The 20,979-nt window shown below is 49.1% G+C and overlaps 1 protein-coding gene across 4 annotated transcripts in view; it reads left to right on the top strand.

Moving 5' to 3' along the window:
- Nf2 (NF2, moesin-ezrin-radixin like (MERLIN) tumor suppressor) overlaps positions 1 to 20,979 on the top strand; it is an 88,337-nt gene extending 67,358 nt beyond the window's left edge. Inside the window, exons 14-17 of one of the 4 annotated variants that reach the window (XM_006972955.4) lie at positions 2,342 to 2,469; positions 4,833 to 4,998; positions 6,522 to 6,566; positions 18,623 to 20,979. In XM_006972955.4, coding sequence (XP_006973017.1) covers positions 2,342 to 2,469; positions 4,833 to 4,998; positions 6,522 to 6,557 — 330 coding nt within the window. In that variant the 3' untranslated portion in view covers positions 6,558 to 6,566; positions 18,623 to 20,979. Of the gene's footprint in view, positions 1 to 2,341; positions 2,470 to 4,832; positions 4,999 to 6,521; positions 6,650 to 18,622 lie in introns of those variants that run through there. The other 3 variants (XM_042285702.2, XM_015991740.3, XM_042285703.2) reach the window with 3 other exon arrangements.

The raw sequence follows: 20,979 nt of genomic DNA, 5'->3' as shown, positions 1-20,979 counted from the left end.
AACATCATCGATTGGAAATCTCTATCCTGACAGATATGCACTGGTGCCCAGATCACAACTCAGCTCTGGAGACAGGAAGAGCTTAGTGTGGCTGCGTTTAGCAGAGGAGCCAGATTCCCTGCTGAGCAGGGAAGAGGCGATGGGATGTTCTAGGCAAGGACACAGTGTATTCACAGCACAAACATATAACCCATTCACACATACACAACAACACACACTGCACAGTCGTGTACATGGCAAACACTGTACATTTGTGCACGTGGCACACTCACATATTGCACAGATGCATTCAGGACGCAGAGACATAAGTGCCCAGGGTTTGAGTTGGGGAAATTCGAGCAGTTTGTTATTTCCATGTGTCCTTGTTATCTACTCCTGAGTAACAGATAACCCCAAACAACCATTTATTTGTCTCTGGGGCATGATGTGTTAACCAGGCTCATGTCTTCTCTCAAGATCTCTCAGATGGTCACATTCAGGTGACAGCTGGGACTGGGATAGTCTGAGGATTCAGCTGGGCTGTGTACCTGAAGTACATGTGTTTAAAACATCTATTGGAGGAAACTTTATAAATTGCTCTCCTTTTGCTCTTTCCTTTAGTGTGTCCTGGAGGAGAACACACCAGTTCCTTAATGACATCACGCCCTGTGGGTGGATTGTAATGCAGCTAGCCAGTCCCTATAGATAGATAGGTATTTAGTATGTTTTCTGTAGCAATTTTGAACACAACTGCACTGAACATCCCCGAACACACATCTTTGCCCACATATGTGACAATATTGGTAGAATCAGTTCTTATAAGTTGAACCCTGAGGTCAGATGTTCAATTATGATACTCGCCAAAGAGGTTATGGTAGTTTCTGCTCTCCTCAGAAGGGTAACAGCTAGTGTTCTTCCTTTCTGGGAATTTTTTTTTGAAGTATAAGGTAAGTTGATGTGCCAAAATTATAACTATCCAGCCTGATGAATTTTCACAGACCAGACTCATATACCCAGCATTTGGCCCTGAAAACAAGTATATGTAGGGCCCAGATGTCCCTGCTCAGAGCGACATTTGACACCCTCCACATGTCCTGCCTTAGACCTCATCACCATAAATGAAAGTTCTGAGCTTCTGTTCCTTCCCAAACACTGTTCCAGACCTGGTAAAGATCCAAGGATTAAAAAGGCAGAGTGCCTTCACGAAGTTTGTAGACGTAGAAAGAAAAAGACATAACCATGAGGGAACTTGGCAGGATGGGATTGAGGGACAGACCTGTTGCGGCACTGTACACACCACACTAAAGAAAAGCAAAGGGAAAGAGCAGCCATTTTGCCAAGACAGGTCTCGAAGGGCTTTGGTGAGAGACTGAAGGAGTTGAGAGCCTTGAACAAGGAATGGAGAACTTGCTAGACATGATGACATACACCTGTAAGCCTGGTGCTCAGGAGGCTGGGACGGAAGGCCCACCAGTTTGAGACCAGCTTGGCCTATGTGGTGAGGCCCTATCTCAGAAACAACAACAAAAGGGCCGGGGCTGTAGCTTAGTGTAGTGTTTACCTAACACACACGTCCCTAGGACCACGGGAAATGATAGGGAAAGAGGAAGAGAGGAGGCAGGCAGGGAAAGAAAGGAGGACACAGGCCGAAGTACACAAATGGGAAATTGCCATGGCCTCTTTATGATTTAGCAGGACAATAATGGGGGACACTGGAGAGGTAGATAGGGGCTGTATGATAGGTGACCTTTTGTTCTGGGATGAAAAGGGCCTGAAAGCAAGTCTAATGACTTCTCCTTACTTTATTTCAAGCCCTCCTCTGGCTCTGTCTTCTGAATCTAAGCCCCTCACATCCAAGCAAAGCCTTTCTGGTCCAAAGCCAGTCTCTTACCAGCCTCCCCACAGGGCACTACAGATGCCCAGTGCTCTTGCTGGACCCACTCCACCTACCGCTCTGCCTCTTGTCTGGTACCTTTCTTTGGCTTATTCACTGATCCCCATGGAAGCAGTACCCTAGCGACTCCCTCCAGCCTCCTAAGCCTCTGTTCCTGCCCTGGCTAGTGTTCACCTTACTAAACTGTGAGGATTTGCAGACATCTGCTTCCTGAACAAGACTTTCATGTGCTTAGAGCCAGGGAGCCTGTCTTCTCTGTGTCCAGCTCGTAGCCCCATCCCTGGGAGTTTCCTACATGACAAGCTGAGTGTAAGTTTGTATTTGATTCAAGTGATCATGGAAATGATGAGGTTTGAGAAGAGAGAAGCTGAGATGTGGGTACTTTGGGACCACTTACCTGGCAGTACTGAGTGTAGAGGGCTTTATCCTGTGTGATTTAAACTCCTAATCTGACTTTCTTTCCGGCAGCCCATGAACCCAGTCCCAGCACCACTGCCTCCTGACATACCAAGCTTCAACATCATTGGTGACAGCCTGTCATTTGACTTCAAGGACACTGACATGAAGCGACTCTCCATGGAGATAGAGAAAGAAAAGTATGTATTCTCTGTGGCCTGCTTGGGGCAGTGACCACCATGAGAGAGTGGATTTGGCCTGGGGACACAGTGGTCACCACCACAGCCAGTCATTCCCCTGAGTCCACTAGAGAAGGAATTTCCTAATTAGAAATTAAAGATAGCAGATCAGGACAGCAGTCAGTGTACCAGGATAAAATGACACTTGACAGGGGGCCTGGAATTATAGTGGTTCAAACCCTGACTGAAGACTAGGACTAGGCCGTGTGAGTCCCGCATCACACTGTTGTTCACATAGTACTAAACTAGTTTTCCACCAGTCACGTTCTTCAGCGGAGGCCCTGTGCCTGGAGCAAAGGTGAAGAAAACAGAACAGGTTCCTAGGCTGAGCAGAGCCTGGGCCCAGGTGGAATCAGTGCCCTCTGCTGGCAGCCCACCAGATCACGGCCACTTGTGTCAGGTGTCCTCCACCTCCTCTTGTGGTCAGGTGGAATCAGTACCCCTCTGCTGGCAGCCCACCAGATCACGGCCACTTGTGTCAGGTGTCCTCCACCTCCTCTTGTGGTCAGGTGGAATCAGTACCCTCTGCTGGCAGCCCACCAGATCACGGCCACTTGTGTCAGGTGTCCTCCACCTCCTCTTGTGGTCAGTGGAAGTGGAGCAGAGATGGAGAGGAGTCCCAGTGTAGACAAAATCTAAGATTCCTCGCAGTCCTTGAGCCAGAAGTTAATTGGTTAATAGTACCACAGCTGGCAGAGGACAATCACGGAGGCCCTATGGATTGAGCACCTGTGAGTCTGGGCTTTTTAGTGTTTGTCTCATTTAATTCACACTAATTAACAAACATCCCACTGGCGTCAAAGGCAGGATTTAGGGACCGGGTGTATAGTTTAGTTGGTGGAGTGCTTGCCTAACACACCCAAAGACCTGAGTTCAGTCTCTAACACAGTACAAGTCAGCCATGGTGGCCCACACCAGTAATCTTAGTACTAAGTAGAGATAGGAGGGTCAGAACTGCAAGACTGTCTTTGGCTGCATAGCAAATTCAAGTCTGGTCTGGGCTACATGAGACCCTATCTCCAAAAAACAGTTTTAGTGTTCCAGTTGTATAAAAGAATAGAATTAGTTTAATGAGTCACCCAGCATCACATAGCTGATGAGGAACAGGACAAGAACTGAAACCCCTTCCTCACTGTGATGTTCTCAGAGGAGCACTCTGCAGTCCAGCGTGAGCCATCATGAACCAGGCTGTCCTCCTTGATCCCTCTGCTGAGAACAGCTAAGGAGCTATGATCCAGAGCTGCTGCTGTTAGCATCAGACTGAGTCCCTTTCTTATTGTCCAGATGTACGTGTTTATGTAGTTGTGATCAGCATAAGGCCACATCCTGTCCTGTGCCTTGGTTTTTTATAGTTTGTATTTTCTTACCGTCTTAGTGTGTTTGGCTGTTATAACAAAATACCAGAGGCTAGAAAGCATATAAACAACAGAAATTTACTTCTCATAGTTCTGGAGGCTTAGAAATCCAAGATGAAGGCGTTGTCGGATCAGAGTTCAGTGAGAGTCTTCCTGGTTCCTAGATGGTAGCTTGCTGTGTGCTCATGTGTGTCAGGATCTCTATAGGGTCTTTTTTTTTTTTTTTTTTTTTTTAAGGACATAAATCCCATCATGAGGCTGCTGAACTAATCACTTCCCAGGGCCCCACCTCCTAACACATTGGTGAGTTGGCCACAGCGTATGAATAGAACAGCACTACATTCAGCCCATAGCACTCATTTCCTACCCAGGCTGGCAGAGCCCATTGACTGGCTGCAGTAGTCCATTCAGAGTGTTTCCTTATGTTTGTGTGACATGGTTTTCTGTTCATGCTCTTGTACCTAAACACTCTAACGAAAGTGGAGATTTATTCTTCTCGGTGTTGGCTGAGTGAATGTCTGCCATCTTCTCTAAAGGTCTGAGGATGAGTGGGAGAGTAGATGTGGCCTACTGGACAAGGTCGCTTGGCTGACTGCTTCAGGAAGGGCAGAGGCTGGAGAGGGTTTGGGGTTCCGGAGGCTTGTTTGATGTGAGTGCTCACAGAACCGAACCGTTTGTGGCAGGGGTTATTTGAAGAGCACTCTGAAAGTTTATGCAGGGCTTTCTTCCTACACTTGGTTTGTTCCTGACCAGAGGCCCTGTGGTTAGTACCCCAGCTGCACTGATGGGAAGGAGATTCATAGCAGCTAAGTGGGGAGCCCGAGCTCCCTCGGCTGCTGAGTGACCAGGTTCAGATGTGAACCCCAGGCTGCTCCTGGCTGCCATACTGAACAGCTTGTACGTCATGGCGCACCTCTTCCATGCCTCAGTGTCTCCCCAGTTCTGATGCTTGGTTTCCTCCTGCCACAGAGTGGAGTACATGGAGAAGAGCAAGCATCTGCAAGAGCAGCTCAATGAACTCAAGACGGAAATCGAGGCCTTGAAACTCAAAGAGCGGGAGACAGCCTTGGACATCCTACACAACGAGAACTCAGACAGGGGCGGCACCAGTAGCAAGCACAATACCATTAAGAAGGTACCGGAGTCTCCTGGGTTACTTATTAATGAACAGGATACTTATTAATGAAATGGGAAGTTGGCATCTAGTTTCCTCAGGAGCCCAGTCATTAGACTGTTGCCTTTTTTCTTTTTTTTTAAACATGTACTTAGTTGAGGGAATTTTTCAGCTCCTGACAGAAAGAGAATTTAATCTGCCAATGACCATGAACCCATTGGCTTGATGGAAGTAGAGCTTGTGTTAAAAGCTCTGATGAGATGAGTCCCTGTTTGAGGATGGGTTTTGATCTGTCACTGAGCACTAAAGTAATTCTGTCTTTAAAGCCAGTGGGACTTATGCCCAAGGAGCTGCCTTACTTAATGAGAAAGCACAATGAATTAAAGGCTGTTGAATGGAGTCCCCCTAGTCTTTGTGTAAGACCATGTTCTGAATCTCCAACTTTTTTCATACTTAAAAGGAAATGTATAGGAGAGCCTTAATGTTTAAGAGGTTGAGACTTCACTTATGATGCTCACAGAGTCCCGTCTGTCTCTCCTGATATTCAGAGTGCTCATCATTTTAGGGATTTAGAAGTTACTCAGTCCTCGCTATCAGCCCAAGAGTGTACAGATCTCTTATTTAGGCAAAGCAGAAAGGTTCTCTGGGAAGTTAATACTCTGCTTTGACCTGTTTGCCCCTGTAAAACACACAACTGTAGCCCTAGTATTTAGGAGGGAGAGACAGGAGAACTGTAAGTTCAAGGCCAGCCTGGGCTACAGAATAAGACCCTGTCTCCTTATCCTTGAGTTTGGATGATAACTGATGTGGCTAAGTTTCATTCTTTATTTCAGTCAGTAAAGTAGTCTCCAGTTTAAGGACTGTCTCTGTTTTCAATGATTAAGTTGTCACTGAAAGTCCAGAGAAGCCTCTGTCTCTCCACCGTCACTGGGGTGTATATGTATCTACAGTCGGGAGCACTGCTTCTTCTTAACATGTTACAGTGGACACCAAGTAGAGAACTACTCCTGATAGCATAACCTACCAGGGGAGGCATCGCCATGCTCCACACCTTTTCTCCAGCTCCTGTTGTTTTCTGGGTTTCTCCTTTCAAACAAAATTATTAAACGTCAAAGGGGAGGAGTTAAAACCAGGCATGGTGGCCCACAGAACTCAGGAGACGGAGGCAGGAAGATTGAAGGTCATTTTTGGCTACATAGAAAATTCATGTCCAGCCTGTGCTATATAAGACCCTGTCTCATAAAGGGAGGGGGGTCAAAGGGGGCCTCTACCCTTAAGCCAAAACAGCCCAGAGGGAGCAACTTCAGACCCCTCATCCTGCCTCCTTGTCATCTGGACACCCTGAGCCTATGCTGCTGCTCTGTGGTGAACTGGGCTCTGAGCCACAAAAGCCTGGAGTGCTGAAGACGGGAGAGGCCAGTGTTCAGGCCGTGAGAGTACATGAAGTCACTTGTCTCGATTTCTGAGGTTTGTAAATGGCACATGTGGCATTTTGATTTCACAGGGTATGTCTTTGTTTTTTTCATTTTATTTTGCTGGTTTAGCCTCAAGCCCAAGGCAGAAGACCTATCTGCATTTGAGTCCTCAAAGTAGGTTATTCCCAGGTATTCTGTCTGTGGTGATGGTCCTGCCGTCTGTGATACTAACCCATGCATGAGCTTGCCTGTCTCTGTCCTCGGGCTACATGGAGCCCTCCCGAGGGCAGGTGAAGCCTGGGGCCTGGCCACAGCATGCTTTAAGGGTGAGAGCAGGTATCCACCCTGGGGGGCCCAGACCTGCCTCCAGGGCCCAGAAGGCTGCCTCATTCTGAAGAGCATGTCACGGGGCTGCAGGACTGGTTGCTGTGTCTATCTCATGTCACTGTTGGGCTGCGGAAGGTCATGGCTTCCTGTCTGGTCAGATCTGTCTCCAAGTCCTTTGTCTTCTTGGTGGTGTACTCCTTTGACAGATACCTCTAGCATGGAAATGGGGTCAGTTCTGATGCTTTTAAGACTGATGTCTGTACAAGATGGCTCCTACCCTGTGGTGGTGCACTCTGCAGACTTATCACAGCTGGTGGCTTCTGGGTGTGGGTCACTCCTTCTCATCTTCCTCTCAAGCTCCCCATCCTCTGCACACCCCTTTTCTTCTCTAGGGCAGCAAACCCAGAGCACTGGTGCATCTCTGAGCCCAGCTGCAGTGAGCTGGCTGTCCCATGGCCACTCTAAAGGCCACTTTGGTTTCCGCCCCTACAGCATGGAGGGAGGGAGCTGTGCATGGACAGTCTCATCTGCAGCAGTCCCATTGCAGATGCCCAGGAGACGAGTCAATTAATTAAAGCATGGCAGATTATCCTTTCAACATGCCCAGGCAATAGAAGGAAATTATTTTGCCCAGTATTAAAATGCCATCCTACCTCTGTTATCGCCTAATCCCCAGTCATCCCGCTCACACCTTTGCCACTGTACCTCTGTCTGACACTTTCTGACAGGAGTAGAGGCCGTGTCCCTTAGCATCCTCACTGTCGTCAAGTGGAGGAAACTCTGGAGCCTGACAGTGAATGGACTCGGACTTTTTCAGCTTCATTGCCACTTTGGTGGTGTTACCCTGACTCCACAGTGTGTGCTTTGAGCAGGCCATCAGAGCAGGCCGGCAGGTGGATCTCTGCCCAAGTGGTGACCCCATGGCACCAGGTACCCAAGTGGATCCGTGGTGGTTCATGAACTCTGGTTAACACAGGGTGAGCAGAAAATCCTGATTTGCTTTACCCGGAGCATCAGATGTCTCCTGCATATAATTAGACAGTTTCCTGTGAATGTGGGGTCATCTTTTTGTGTGTGATACAGAATATTTACATTCTTCAGGGTCCTAATTTTGTTCATCAGTTCTCACTGAGTTGTTAGAGACAAAGGAAGTTTCCTTTTTAGTCAGCTTTGTATTCATTTTAAACATATAGCCATGGCCCCAAAATGACATTTGGCCAATGACAGACCGAGTACACAGTGGTGATTCTGTAAGTTTGTATTACCCAGTGGCATTGCATCCGTTTTGGACTGTGTAAAAAGCACATTCTATGATTTTCCCTTAGTGATAAGATCATCTAATGGCACATTTCTCACAGCATGACCCAGTCATCAAGCAGCAAGCAACTGTATATGGGAATGTTCATTCATTCATTCACACGAATGTCTTAATGTGAAGTTGTTTTCAAAATAGTTCGCTAGGCTCTATTTAATTGAGAATTCTGATTAACCAGAGGCTACTAAAAGCAAGAACTTGGCTTCCAATATGATGTAAGTTCTTTCAGTAATTCTAGACTAAATGCTGGTGGGTTCCACTGTACAGGAAGACTGAGGAATGTTTCATTTACTGGGTATTGGCAGTCCCTGTGGCTAGTGGTCAGGGCTCATGATGGCCACCTTGTGTAGTGGTAACTCACAAGTCATTCCCATCAGTGTCTAAACCAACGCTAGCCTAGCAGAAAAGTGAGCCTTCTTGCTTTGGACGTGTGAGTACCGACATGTCAAGGGAAGGGCTCTGTTTTGACACTGGGGGTGAGAGACTGTTGTAGTGAGGATTTCTGTTGCTGTGAAGACATGCCGTGACCATGGCAACTCGTAGAAAGCATTTGATTGGAGCTGGCTTTTACCTTTAGAGGTTTCGTTCAGTCCATTATCATAGCAGAAGCATGGCAGCATATAGGCAGACATGGTGCTGGACAGGTAGCTGAGAGTTCTACATCTTGACAGGCAGTAGGAAGAGAGAGAAACCGGCTTTGCTTGAGCATTTGAAACCCCAAATCCCACCCTCAGTGACACACTTCCTTTAACAAGGCCAGACTTCCTCCAACAAGGCCACACCTCCTAATCCCTGTCAAGTAGTGCCACTTTCAAATGACCAAGCATCCAAATATATGAGCCTATGGAAGCTATTCCCATTCAAATCACCACAGAGATATAAAGGCTGATGGTGACTTGGAGAGCCTATTAGCCTGTGTCCAAACTAGTCAGCATTGGCTTTTGTTCTGTTTTCATGAGGTTTGGTCATAGGTTTCTTCAAGGAATAGGTCTTTCACTGGAATCCAGGGGTATTGTTCTTGCTTTCACTGTTTCTGCCTCACCAAGAAGCTGTGTGGACATGGTCTCAGCAGTTCCATAGTGGCTGTGAGAGGCCAAAGCTGACTCAAGGGCTTGGATTCTCATTGTATACAGTGAGGACATGACCACTCCAAGGTATAGTTGAGGAGGTTTGTATTGTAGACGTGAGGGAGAGTGCAGCCAGGGCATCTGGAAGGGTCCAGAGCAGGGAAAGAAAGCAGGAGACTGAACATGGCCAGCAGACTAGACTAGGCCATGAGAGGAGGTGAGGGGAGAGCAAGAGAGGAAGGGAGAGAGTGTGGGCAGAGGAGACCAAGAGAGAGGAGCCAAGAGAGCACATGGCTGAAATGTCAGGGGACTATAGGAACCAGTAGTTGGGGGAAGGGAAGCCCATGAGCTGGAGAGGGTTAGGGTAGGGAGGTAGATGAGAAAAGCTGAGAAGAGCCACAGGTACTGAGCGTTCCTGTAGGCCAGCTTGTGCTTTGATGTGCTAATAGTCACCACAGTTAGCCATTAGAATGTCAAGAAATGGGCTCTCATCCTTTCTCAGTAACTTTTGCACTCTTTTTAAAATTTTCTATGTGTATAAATATTTTGCCTGCATGTGTGTTTGTATAGTATGTGCAAGCCTGGTGTCGACGGAGGCCAGAAGAGGGCATTCAGATTCTCTGGAACTGGAGTTGCAGGTGGTTGTGAGCCACTATGTGGGTGCTGGGAATTGAATCCTAGTCCTCTGGAAGAGCAGCCAGTGCTCTTAACCACTGAGCCATCTCTCCAGCCCCCACATTTGCTTTTGTTTTGTTTTTTCCAAGACAGGGTTTCTCTGTGTAGCTTTGCTCTTTGTAGTCTTTCCTGGATCTCGCTCTATAGACCAGGCTGGCCTTGAACTCACAGAGATCTGCCTGGCTCTGCCTCCCGAGTGCTGGGATTAAAGGCGTGCACCACCACCACCACCACCCGGCCCACATTTGCTTTTTTAAGAGATAGAATCCTTATCTGTAAAAGACAAATGAAGCCTGGCAGTGGTTCACACCTATAAACCAGCTTCTCAGGAGACTGAAGCAGGAGAATCACGAATTCAAGGACAGCTTCAGTCAGTAACAAAGAAGACACTGTCTCAAAGAAAAAGGCCAATGGAAGAGCACTTGCTAGCATGCAGGAGGCCCTGTTTAGATCCCAGTAGCAGAGAGATCTTAAAAACAATCTGCCAGGTCTAAAACACCTTTCATCCCAGGCAGGCAGATCTCCGTTTAAGGCTAGCTGGTCTACATAGTAAGTTTCATAGTAAGTGAGAGCCAAGCAGGACTCCACAGTAAGACCCTGCCTCAAAACATTCTCCTCCTCCTCCTCCTCCTCCTCCTCCTCTTCCTCCTCTTCCTTCCCCCATCTCCAGGATTGTTTTGAGATTAAATGAGAGAAGTCACATGAGGTACTTAGTGCACAGTGAGGGTTTAACAGCATGAAAAGGAGCATCTGCTTGCGGACCAGCGATGCCGGAGGAAGGAGGAACCTTGGGTTGTACTACCACATTTACACCCACACTGGTGGTGAGCACTAGGTGTGTTAACTGACAGGTGATGAAGATGAAAGACTCCTAGAGCCAGAATTGGCTTTTCTGGTTCCTTGTCCAGTTTGCTTTGGGTCTGCAAGGTTACAGGTTTTTCTCCTCCTCCGAATCTTATGTCCCTATATTTTCCACTTTTCTCCATTGATATCAATGCAACTGGTGTGGCATTTGCATCTGAGTCAGCAAGCTGCCCTGCGGAACCAGGATTCATTTCACTCTCAGAGGGAGAGACACATGGCATCTGAGCCCTGAGTTACAGATTGAACCTAGCAGTCCAGCTGAGTGGGTGCACAGGCCACCCTAGACCTGAGTGTTTGGGCTTCAGAGCTCCAGTGCTGATGACAGTGGAGCCAGGTGTGGGTTAGCTCAGCCACCATACTCTGGAGGTGAAAACATCTTGAAGCAGGTACCCTTTGGGGCCATCCTGTCATTCTCTCAAGACTCTTATTTCAGTCTTCTGCTCTGGAGTTGATCCAAGAGCCAGCAAACAAATCATCGTTCATGCCCATAACCTCCGACAGAGCAGAGGGTTTCAAAGGAAGTAGACAGATGAGGAAGTATGGGGGTCGTGGAGCTGGGAAAGCTTACTTTATTTGTAGATGGTTATATTGTCGGTGTCGAACTGCATTTCCCACTGTGGAGGAGCAGGAAAAGCAGAGCTTTGACATTTGTGGGAAGCCCAGCTGCCTCTCCTGGATCAGGAAGACAGAAAAGTCCAATGTCATCTTCAATTTCTGCAAAGTCTCCTTGGAGATGCAGGGCTTGCGAAATGAAGTAGAACACTTGAGGCACCTGGAGAAGTGATAAATCACAGGGAGAAATTGAATATGCGTGAAAGGCATCTCCCACAATTAAAACAAGCAACCAGGGCCTCCCTGGTTACCTCTGGTATACATGGATATTCTCCAAGATTGCTGCTGAGAAGTTTAATGCATGGTTCATATGTTTATCCTTCACTGTAAACCTGTGGGCTGAGTGACCCTAATTGCTTTAGAAATGGGGCATTGTCTGGTAGAACATCCTCAGTCATGACATAAAGCCAGCATACTGGCTCCTTAGGCTCCAGAATCTTCCTTTATTTTTGTATTCATGGAAGAAGGGAAAGAAAAGTGGCGTGGGAGCAGCAGCAAGGCTAGATGTGAGCCCAGAAGACCCAGAAGAACCTGCACACAGAAGGCCTTAAGAGCCGGTGGTCTTCTTTTTGTTTTTGTTGTCTGAGACAGGCTCTTCCTGCATAGCCTGGCTGTCCTGGAACTCACTATATAGACTAGGCTGGCTTCAAACTCAAAGAGATCTGCCTGCCTCTTATTTCCAGAGTGCTGGGATTAAAGGCATACATCACCCATCCTGGCTTGAGGGCTGGTCTTGAAAGAGCTCTTCCTGGGGCTGTAGTGATGGCTCAGCGTTTAAGAGTACTGACGGCTGTTAGTTACAGAGGACCCAGGTCGGGTTCCCAGTGCCCCAAGCTCACAACCATCTGTAACTCGAGCTCAAGGATCTGACATCCTCTGCTGAACTTCTTGGGCCCCAAGTACAGACACACATACAGGATAGACACTCATACATATAAAATAAGATTTTTAAAAAGCGTGCTCTTCTTGGTTGTCACCCTGTGGGCTCACTCCTGAAAGCCACTCCTAACACACAGCTTCCAAGAGTCCTGTGGCTGCTGAGGGCTGTGGTTTTCTTGTTTGTTTGTGGTAGGTCCAGATAGAAGAGTCAGACAGCCTCTATCGAAGGCTATCTAGCCTGATCCTGGTTTTGGTGGGGAAGCTTTACCCTGTAAAGGAGTTGGCTTCGGGAAGCGTTGAGCCTACAAACCCTGCCTTGTGGCCTAGAATGTTTTATGACTATTTGAAAGTGCCTGTGGCCATTATTGGGCCTTATTTGATGCAGTAAAACATTCCATTTGGCCCCTTGGCTCTGAAGATATGTTTCGTTTCAGCACAGCGCTCCCAGGGCACCTGATTTGTTGCTGCAACAGTGGGAGGAAAAACCGGGATGCAAACTCATTCTGCAGGCTCGGGGTTCTGTTCTTATGAGCCTTGCCATGATTTCTCTTTGGAGATTGGCAATTTAAAAGTGACATCAGTATATCTGGACCTCTTTCCTAAGGTTTTTGCCCAGAGTGCTTGGTAGAGCGCATTTAGCCTCCACCTGCCCAGTGAGGTGAATCAGGCCGATGAGTTCATTTGTTAGGTGGAAGAACAGAGTAGCAAAAGGCCCTTCCAGCATCACAGGGCAGCAGAGACACAGGCGTTTCCAGACGTTGCTGCTGCTTTATGTCCCTACGGATTAGTCCAGAGCAGATTCCCCAGGGATTTCCTGGGCAGATTTCTCTGTAAAGGAATTGGATTTGTTTATCGGGATGGATGTGGCCTCTCGTTCCACCTCTGTTTAGCGTAAGCATGTGGACAGCTCTCTCCATGAAGACATGGTGAAGAAAGCATTTGAGTGTGAGCTGTCATGAGCAAGACTGCAGAAGAGTTTAGTGTACCCAGTTTATAGCAGTGCCCCCTCCCACCTTGGCTCCACTCTAGAAAAGGGAATGTTCATCTTACCCAAACGAAGATCATGTTGAATCTGCTGGTGCTGGCTCTGACTGTCACCTTTCTGCTCGAGTCTGCTTGTTCCCTGTGCATCCTCATGCCAGAGAATCTGCATGTCCTTTTCTATCTCCGCCCTCCCCCGCTCCTTCATTTTCAATATGTAGTGGCGGAGAGGAAGTCTAACATGATTTTAGGGCTTGCATTTTTATGGGACGAGCTGAGTCTCAGCACTGGGAGTTATTAGGTTAGTATCTAAAATGAGTTCGGCACAGTGGGTCTTATTATTTAAAATGAATTAGACAGCCCCCTCCCACCTTCCTCTTCTCCCTGGGGGTAAGTGGATTGAGGCAAGGCCCCCAGAGACTAGTTTAAGGAATCCTGGTGCCCTGATTAGTTTTGTTCTTTCCGCTTAATTGTGGCGCTTCCTTTCCACCCACTGATAGCCAAAGTGCCTCTGTCCTGTCTGCCTCTCTGCTCCCTTTTGTATTAGGACAAGATTGCCACAATGCAGCCTTGTGAATCAATTTTCTTTCTGTGCTGATGAAAGTGTAATTCATTCTTAATCATGCAGCCTTGCTGCTGCGGGTTTCATGCTGGAATACATTTAGTTACCCCCCTGTCACTCTGGGAAATGGTCCCCCAAAAGGACTTTTAGAGGAGAGATGGGCAGAGTTGGCAGTCTGCCTTCTCACAGTGGGTTTCCAGCAGGGGGCGCTCTTAGGGTCAATGTTAGAAGAACGTTAGACTCCTCCCTTCTCAGCAGGGCAACACTGGTTACAGGTACCTCCAGGCTTGGTGTCTGCCAGCCCTGGAGCAGAGCTGTTTCTCCAGAGCATCTTGATGGAGTCCATGTCATACATACAGTGAGCAGGAGACAGCTGTGTTTGCAGATCCATGCATGGATCAGAGGAGACCAGCTGGGTAGCAGGTCACTTTTGAAGGTGGGAAAAGCCAGTCTTCTTTTGTTGTTTTTTTTTTTTTTTTTTTTTTTTAGGCAGGGTCTCTCTGTAGCCTTGGCTGGTCTGGAACTCACTCTGTAATCCAGGGTGGCCTCAAACTCAGAGGTTCTCCTCCCTCTGCCTCTCTAGTGCTGATATTTAAAGGTTAACACCAGCATATCTGGCCAGTTTTCTTTTTCTTTTTTCTTTTTTCCCCCCAGGACAGGGTCTTTGTTGTACAGGCTAGCCTTGAACTTACTATTTAGAGTGCTCTTGTCTCAACCTCCTGAATCCTGGGATTACAGGCATGTGCCAGTGTGCTTCTCGTCTTTTGTTCATTTGTTTGCTGTGTAGTTCTGGCTGGTCTGGCCTCAAACCTGCTATAATACTCCTGTCTCTGCCTTCCAAGTGCTGGGATCACAGGCGGGCACACTGTGCTGGACACTCCTGTCTTTTTAAAGAGACAAATGTATCTCCCAAATCCAGACTTGTTTAGAGTTGATGATATGTCCATTTTTGTCACGTAACACAAAGAGACCTTGCTTTGCTAAGTGGCTCCCTCTTCGCCCTTTCCACAGCCTGGTCATTTGGTGGGCAGGAGGAAAACCGCTTCTTCCAAGGCCTGTCTGTGTGTACTGAGGTAGGAAGGAAGACCAGGGACCCATATGATAAAAACAAAGCCACGTAGATCTGCCACAGAGAAGGAAAAGGAAGTTGGTCTCTTCAGATTGGAATTGGATTAGTGACAGACTAACCGGTTCCGTCAGAGAGAACTTAATTCCTCCTGTGTTATTCACAGGGCTGATTCCAATCAGATATGAAGACAGCTAAAGAGCAGCAGGTCAGCCTAGTGCCTGGTGAGGAGGCTGCATGTCTTTAGTCATCTTCAGGGAGCTGGTTCCTCGTGGTTTCCAGCCTTCCCAGAGGAGCAAGGTCTGATTGTCCAGATGCCTGTGGTTGACCTTGTCTGCATCCAGTGTGAGTTTTGAAGGACTGTGCATGGCAGAATGGTCACTGGTCAGGACAGGCTCAGCTAGCTTGTTCACAGAAGGCAGGTCCCAGCCTGGAGCATTGGACCTGGTGGCATATCCATGTCTTGAGCATCTCAGCTTCACTGCCTGATGAAATAGAGAACTCTCTGTGCCCAGTCTCCCAGGTATCTTAGTGGTCCAAGCAGAGCCTGTACCCCATATTCAAGGGGTCTGCCTCCACAGCCAAAGGGTACATATTAAACTCTATAGCTGGGATTCTGCACCCCACCTCCATAGCCAAAGTGTGTATGTGAACATTGTGGCTGGGATTCTGCTGGTGGCTGGGACTTGGGTGGGTTCAATTCTCAGCTCAGTGTGACATGATATCAGGCTCTTGTGAAAGGAAGTAAGGCTGGAATCTTTGGTTTGTTTTTTTCAAGACAGGGTTTCTCTGTGTGGCCCTGGCTGTCCTGGAATTCTCTCTGTAGTCCAGGGCAGCCTGGAACTCAGAGATCCACCTGCCTCTGCGCCACCATGCCCTGCTGAGGCTGGAATCTTAGTGGGCACTCCCTGATCTTACAAGCAGAAATGTTGCTGTGTTGTGCTTAGGGATCCAATCCTATCACTGAGCGACAAGACAGCCCAAGTGTTGCTGTGGGTTCATGGACTTTGGGATGTGAAGAAAGTCTCACAAGAACCCCAGGAAATTTGTTGGCTGGTATTATGAAGGACTCAAACCATGTTCCAGTTCCTCTGAGCCTGAGCATTTCCTTTCATGAGGACCTCCTGCTTGTAGTGTGGTGACCAGCTTTCTAGGGTGAGCGCTGCCTATGTCAGAGAGAGCAGCTAACAGTAGATCCCCGGGGTAGCTTGCCTGCAGAGTGCCTCACCAGGAGCACACTCAGCAGAAACAGGTGGCAGTCCCCCCAAAACAAGGGCTTCTTGGGCTCTGGAATGGCTCCTTCATGGGTCCCTTGAGTGCAGACTAAAGAAAGAAGCTCAAGGCTTCTCTCCGAATACCCTTGAACCACTGCCTCCTTCCTACATGAGCTCTGCCCTCCGGTCCTGCCAGGAGGAGGGCATTTGATGTCTTAAGATAAAGGATACTGCTGAGGGAGAAGCAGGCAGAGGTGGCCACTGGAAGCATTCCAGCAGCCGGAGTGAGCACACACTGTAAATTCATCAGACTTTGGGTTTCCTGATGGAATTACAAGTGCCAGGGACTGTAGGGTAAGGGTAGAGGGTGGGGCAGTACAGTCAGGCCTCCCTTTGAACTGGGCGGTGACCACAGGAGGCTCTCAGCTACCCTTACTGTGGACTTACCAGCCTAGGGCTCCTGAAAGGCCACCATCTGCATGACATTGCGGTGTTGACTGTGCTCTCAGCCTGTACTTTCCCGTGTACTGAGGACAGACAGACCCTCCTGGCAAGGAAAGAGGTCATTTTACCCTGCAGTGCAGCACGAGTGGGATTCTGGTAGGAACAGCTTCCCGAAAAGAGAGCTTTGCATCCTAACGAGTACATGCTTGAGTACCTGGAATCGGATGCTGCCAGAACCCTCCCCAAGCACCTTGAGGGGACAGCCAGCATACTTTCATAGTGGATCCAGGAATTCTTGGAGCCAACATTGTGGAAACAGGCAAGAGACTTTGAGAGGCCCCCACATCCTGGGCGTCCTGCCTGGGGAAGTAGCCAGGCCTCTCAGGGCAGTGTCTGTCCTGGCTCTGAGGCTGGCACAGTTTGTGGCCCTTCTGCCTGCAGCTCATCTAACCAGGGCTCTGCTAACCTAGAAGGGTTTGACGCCACAATTAGAAATGACAGCGGATGAGTTCTTAGTGTGAACCAGGTGGGTGCCACCCTGAGAAGGGGCCGCCTTACTCTGTGTCACTGTGGGGAACTGAGGCCAGTGGGTTTGGGACCTGGTTACTGCACAGACAGATTCTTGGGTCTCACTGTGCTTAGATTTCACTGGAAGTGGTTGTGGGTTTGTCCTGTCCCTGCCTGCAGGCTCCTCATTCCCAAGAAACCTCCTGAGGTTGCCCCAGAAGTGTGGGGACACCTTTTGATTTAAGCCCTCCCCGGGGAGGATTTTTGTCCTAGATCTCTGGCACCATCGGCTCCTTTACCGCCCTGGTCCCCATTATCACAGGGCACACACACACTGTCCCCTCTCTGCTGGCGCTGTGGGAGAAACCCAGCCAAATGCAGTTCCCGTCTGGAGGGTGTTTGCCTCAGCAAAGAAAAGCCCTCTCCATTCCTGGCAGACTGGGCTTCCATAGAGCTTCTGGGATTGGTTCCGCTCAGAAAACAGCTCGGATGCCTCCTTGCATTCAGCTTGTTAGTCGGGAACTTCAAGGCCAAAAGATTTGGCAGGATTTAAAGAGACGGCTCTCAAGCTGTCTCGTTTTGAGCACACTAATGCTGCCTGTCTTTTGATGGTAAGGTGGGTCACAGTCTCCCTCTCCTGCCTTTTGTAGAGCTTTGGGGAGTACTGCAGCGTCTTCAGACTCAGAGACGACCCAAGGCCCAGGGAAGGACCAGACCAGCTAGCCTGCCCCATGGCTTACCTCCAGAGGAGTGAGGTTCAGAGTTGTCAAGGGTGTTTACTAAGGCCACACAGTGAGCTGGAATGGAAACAGTCAGCCTTGTGTCTCCTATTTAGTTACAACTATAGCCCATCTCCCATTCCATCCACTCAATAAACAATCTATTCTCCCATTTGGAGCCAAGCTCTAAGGTAGATATTTGGGGGATAAAGACAGTGTGAAGTTGCTGACACACTCCTTTCTGGGAAACCCAGGGCTGCACCCAGAGCCCCCCAGGGCTCCATTTCAGAAATAGCTTGAAATAGGTGCCATGGCAGATGCTTGTGTCTACAGAGAGGCTGGGAGGCAGCCCCAGAGTTGGAGTCGGGGAGGCATGTCTGCCTCTGCTCCTCTTCTCCGTTTTCTTGGGTGCTCTCTTTCTGGGAGGTATTGGGGTGACTGCTCAGGCACTGCCTAGTACACCTGTCCTGCAGAGAAGGAGAATCTGTTGCCTCTTGGCTTCCAGGCCATGGGCAAGTGTGCTTTGAAGTCACCCCAAACAGGGAGCAGAGAGAGCACTCTTTGATCTGACATGAGCCCTCCTCACCCGAAGCTATACGCCTTGCCCTAGGTGTAAGAAAGGCTTGTAGTGCCAACCTGGGCCTCAGCCCAGAGAGGCTGGTGTGCTACGGGTAGCACAGAATGAGAGTTGGTGTTCCGGAGCCAGAAGAAACACGAGCATCACAGACTAGGCTCTCCTCTGGGAAAAGGTTATATGATAGACATGTACCTGCTGTGATGCGTCTGCCCACAAACCATCCTTTCTGGCATGCATTTGTCATTCTACATTTGAATCCTGGGGTATATCTGGACCCTTACCTGGGCTTGACCACCAGTGTCTTGAACATCTACTTGGACATGCTTCCCTTGCTCTGACATCTGTGAGGTCGCTCCCTGCAGCACGACGGGCCCTGCCGTGACCCCAGAGCCCCTTTCAGCTTCTCTCTCCTCTCTTACAGCTCACTCTGCAGAGTGCCAAGTCCCGAGTGGCCTTCTTTGAAGAACTCTAGCAGTGACCCGGCCACCTCAGGATCTGCTACTTCTGTTCCTGACAGCGACAGGATGGCCTGACCCCATGGGAACCATCAGTAGGGGGCTGGCGTATTTGGGAACTGAGTAGAGGGCCCAATCCCCTTCGTGTGCAGTTGGTTTTGAACTCTGGCCTTGCAGAGAGATCTCTCAAGGTGTTCCAGTTCTCCTGGCCTGCTCTTTCTTTTCTTTTTTCTTTTTCTTTTAAGAAGTATTTGTTGTTGTGCATGGATGCCATCCTTCCTACGTTCTAGGCACGGTGGTGTAAGTGTCCCAGTGCCTGCTGCTGACTCCAGAACCTGGTTCGGGAAGTGACTTTAGGAGTCCAGTGTGGAGGCTGCCTAAAATCTACCATGCTGGTGCTACCCGCTCCCCACTGGGGTTCTGAGCTGTGCCTTCCCTCCACAGTGAGACACAGTGCAGAAGCATGGCCAGGCTCCTCTGAGACAGTGTTGTAGCTGTCTGATGGCAGGAAGCGGGCTTAAGATAGAAGTTGTGATGAGAGGCTGGTGGCTGGCTAAAGGGCTGGGGGGCGAGTGGAGCCCATGCGGGGATCTGATAGTATAGTGTGCACATGACTCCCTTCAGGCTCAGTCACTTGCCTGTGGTAAGCCAGGGGTTTCCTGGTCACAGTCCCATCAGTGCCTGGGCCCCAGCTGTGACCAGGGCCTCCCTCCATCATCCCATTCAGCACATGGAACTCCAGAACCCTGCTGCCCATCCCATCATCCTCTCCCCAGCTCTGTCTAATACCTAGGCCTCGTTGCCCTTGTGCTCCCTTGGGGCCCAGCAGTGTCCCTCTTGTTCCTCCGTTCCTGAGCCTGACAGGTGTCCACTCACAGTCGGGGTCTCACAGGTTAACCCTGTGGGTTGCCTCTGTGCAGGGCAGCAGATGCATACCGTGCGGCTCACACACTCCATGGTTGGGTCTACCTTCTTTGTATTGGGTGTCACTACTGTGACCAATCAGGACCCTTCAGGTCCTAGCAGAACAGGTGATATGCCTCAATCCATGAAAAGAAGTATATTAACTGAAGAGAGCTGAGTTGAGGGGCTGGGAACAAAGGTACACTCCACAGTAACAGTTTGGTTTTGAGAAACGGAGGTGGTACTCTACCTTGTTCCCACTGGCTGGCTGCCCATTTGGCCACTTTGCCATCGTTAGCCACCCCTGAGTGTCACCCGGCCTCCTTGGGCACCTAGGTTAGGACTCTAGGCTGGAACCTAAGGCTGCGGGAAAGTCCTCCAGATTGACATGCTGGTGTTTGCCAAGCCTGCCCTGGCTCTGATGTTGAGCTGTCTTCTTGGGCCTGAATTTCTTCCAGGATTGACTTTCTTCCTCTCTGTAAATTTAATCTTTGACAATGGCTGTGGGGCACAGGAGCATGAAGCTGGTTTCTAAAAATTATGTCAGGCCTTGTTTTTTAATTTAACTACTGTTTGTATCTCAAGTTTGGGGAATGCCAAGCTACATAACCACGTGGGAGCCCTGGTATTTGAACAGTGGCAGGTGTGACCATTGCCTGGTAGGTGGGGCCAAAACCCACTCAGTCAGGAGTACCTCAGCTCCTCTGAAGAGAGAGGCTGAGGTCCCCAGGGTGTCTTCAGCCCCAGGAGAAGGAGGACTGAGTTCTTTATGGGAGAGACATCTCTGAAGTCCAAGGGAAGTGGGCCCCAGCCCTGGCGACTGAGTGCCTTTCCAGCTTCAGCAGCTCTTGTGCTGAGGTACCATGACATTCAGCAGTCACTGCTCAGTGCAGGACACTGAGGCCTTGCTGTTGGCCTGGGGCCGGTCATACATCCTGCCTGAGGTCATACCTCGGCCACAGCAGCACTCTGACCCGAGGTCACTGCTCAGTTATTGGTTTACTTGCCAGGCCTTGCTAAATAACACCCATGGATGTATATAACACTACTTGAGTTACTGTTTTATCATCTTGTAGACAGGTTTTTCTTGTTCCCTCACTTTCAAAAAAGTCCAGAGGCTGACAGCCAGCAGCAGTGACGAACTGTCCTTGCCAACAGGGCCAGAGTCTCGAAGCCCCGGTGAAAGCAGCCTTCATGGTGTGTGTGTGTGTGTGTGTGTTGGGGGGATCCAGCCTCCCCCAGGTGCCTGAGGCCAAGCCAGCGCCCATGGGCTTCCATTCCTCTGTTCTCTTATTAAACAGCTCTTCCTGCGAGGCCCATGTCACTCCTGTTGGGCCCAGAACATAAAGCTGTTTTCTATTTGGGGTGGGGGTGATTGTAATTTAAGTGATTGTTTTAATAAAAATTCTAAGCTGCTAGA

Source organism: Peromyscus maniculatus, chromosome 10 (genome assembly GCF_049852395.1).
Source record: "Peromyscus maniculatus bairdii isolate BWxNUB_F1_BW_parent chromosome 10, HU_Pman_BW_mat_3.1, whole genome shotgun sequence".
NCBI lineage: Eukaryota > Metazoa > Chordata > Mammalia > Rodentia > Cricetidae > Peromyscus > Peromyscus maniculatus.
The sequence above is the reverse complement of the archived record's forward strand: the minus strand, read 5'-3'. Positions and strand labels throughout refer to the sequence as shown.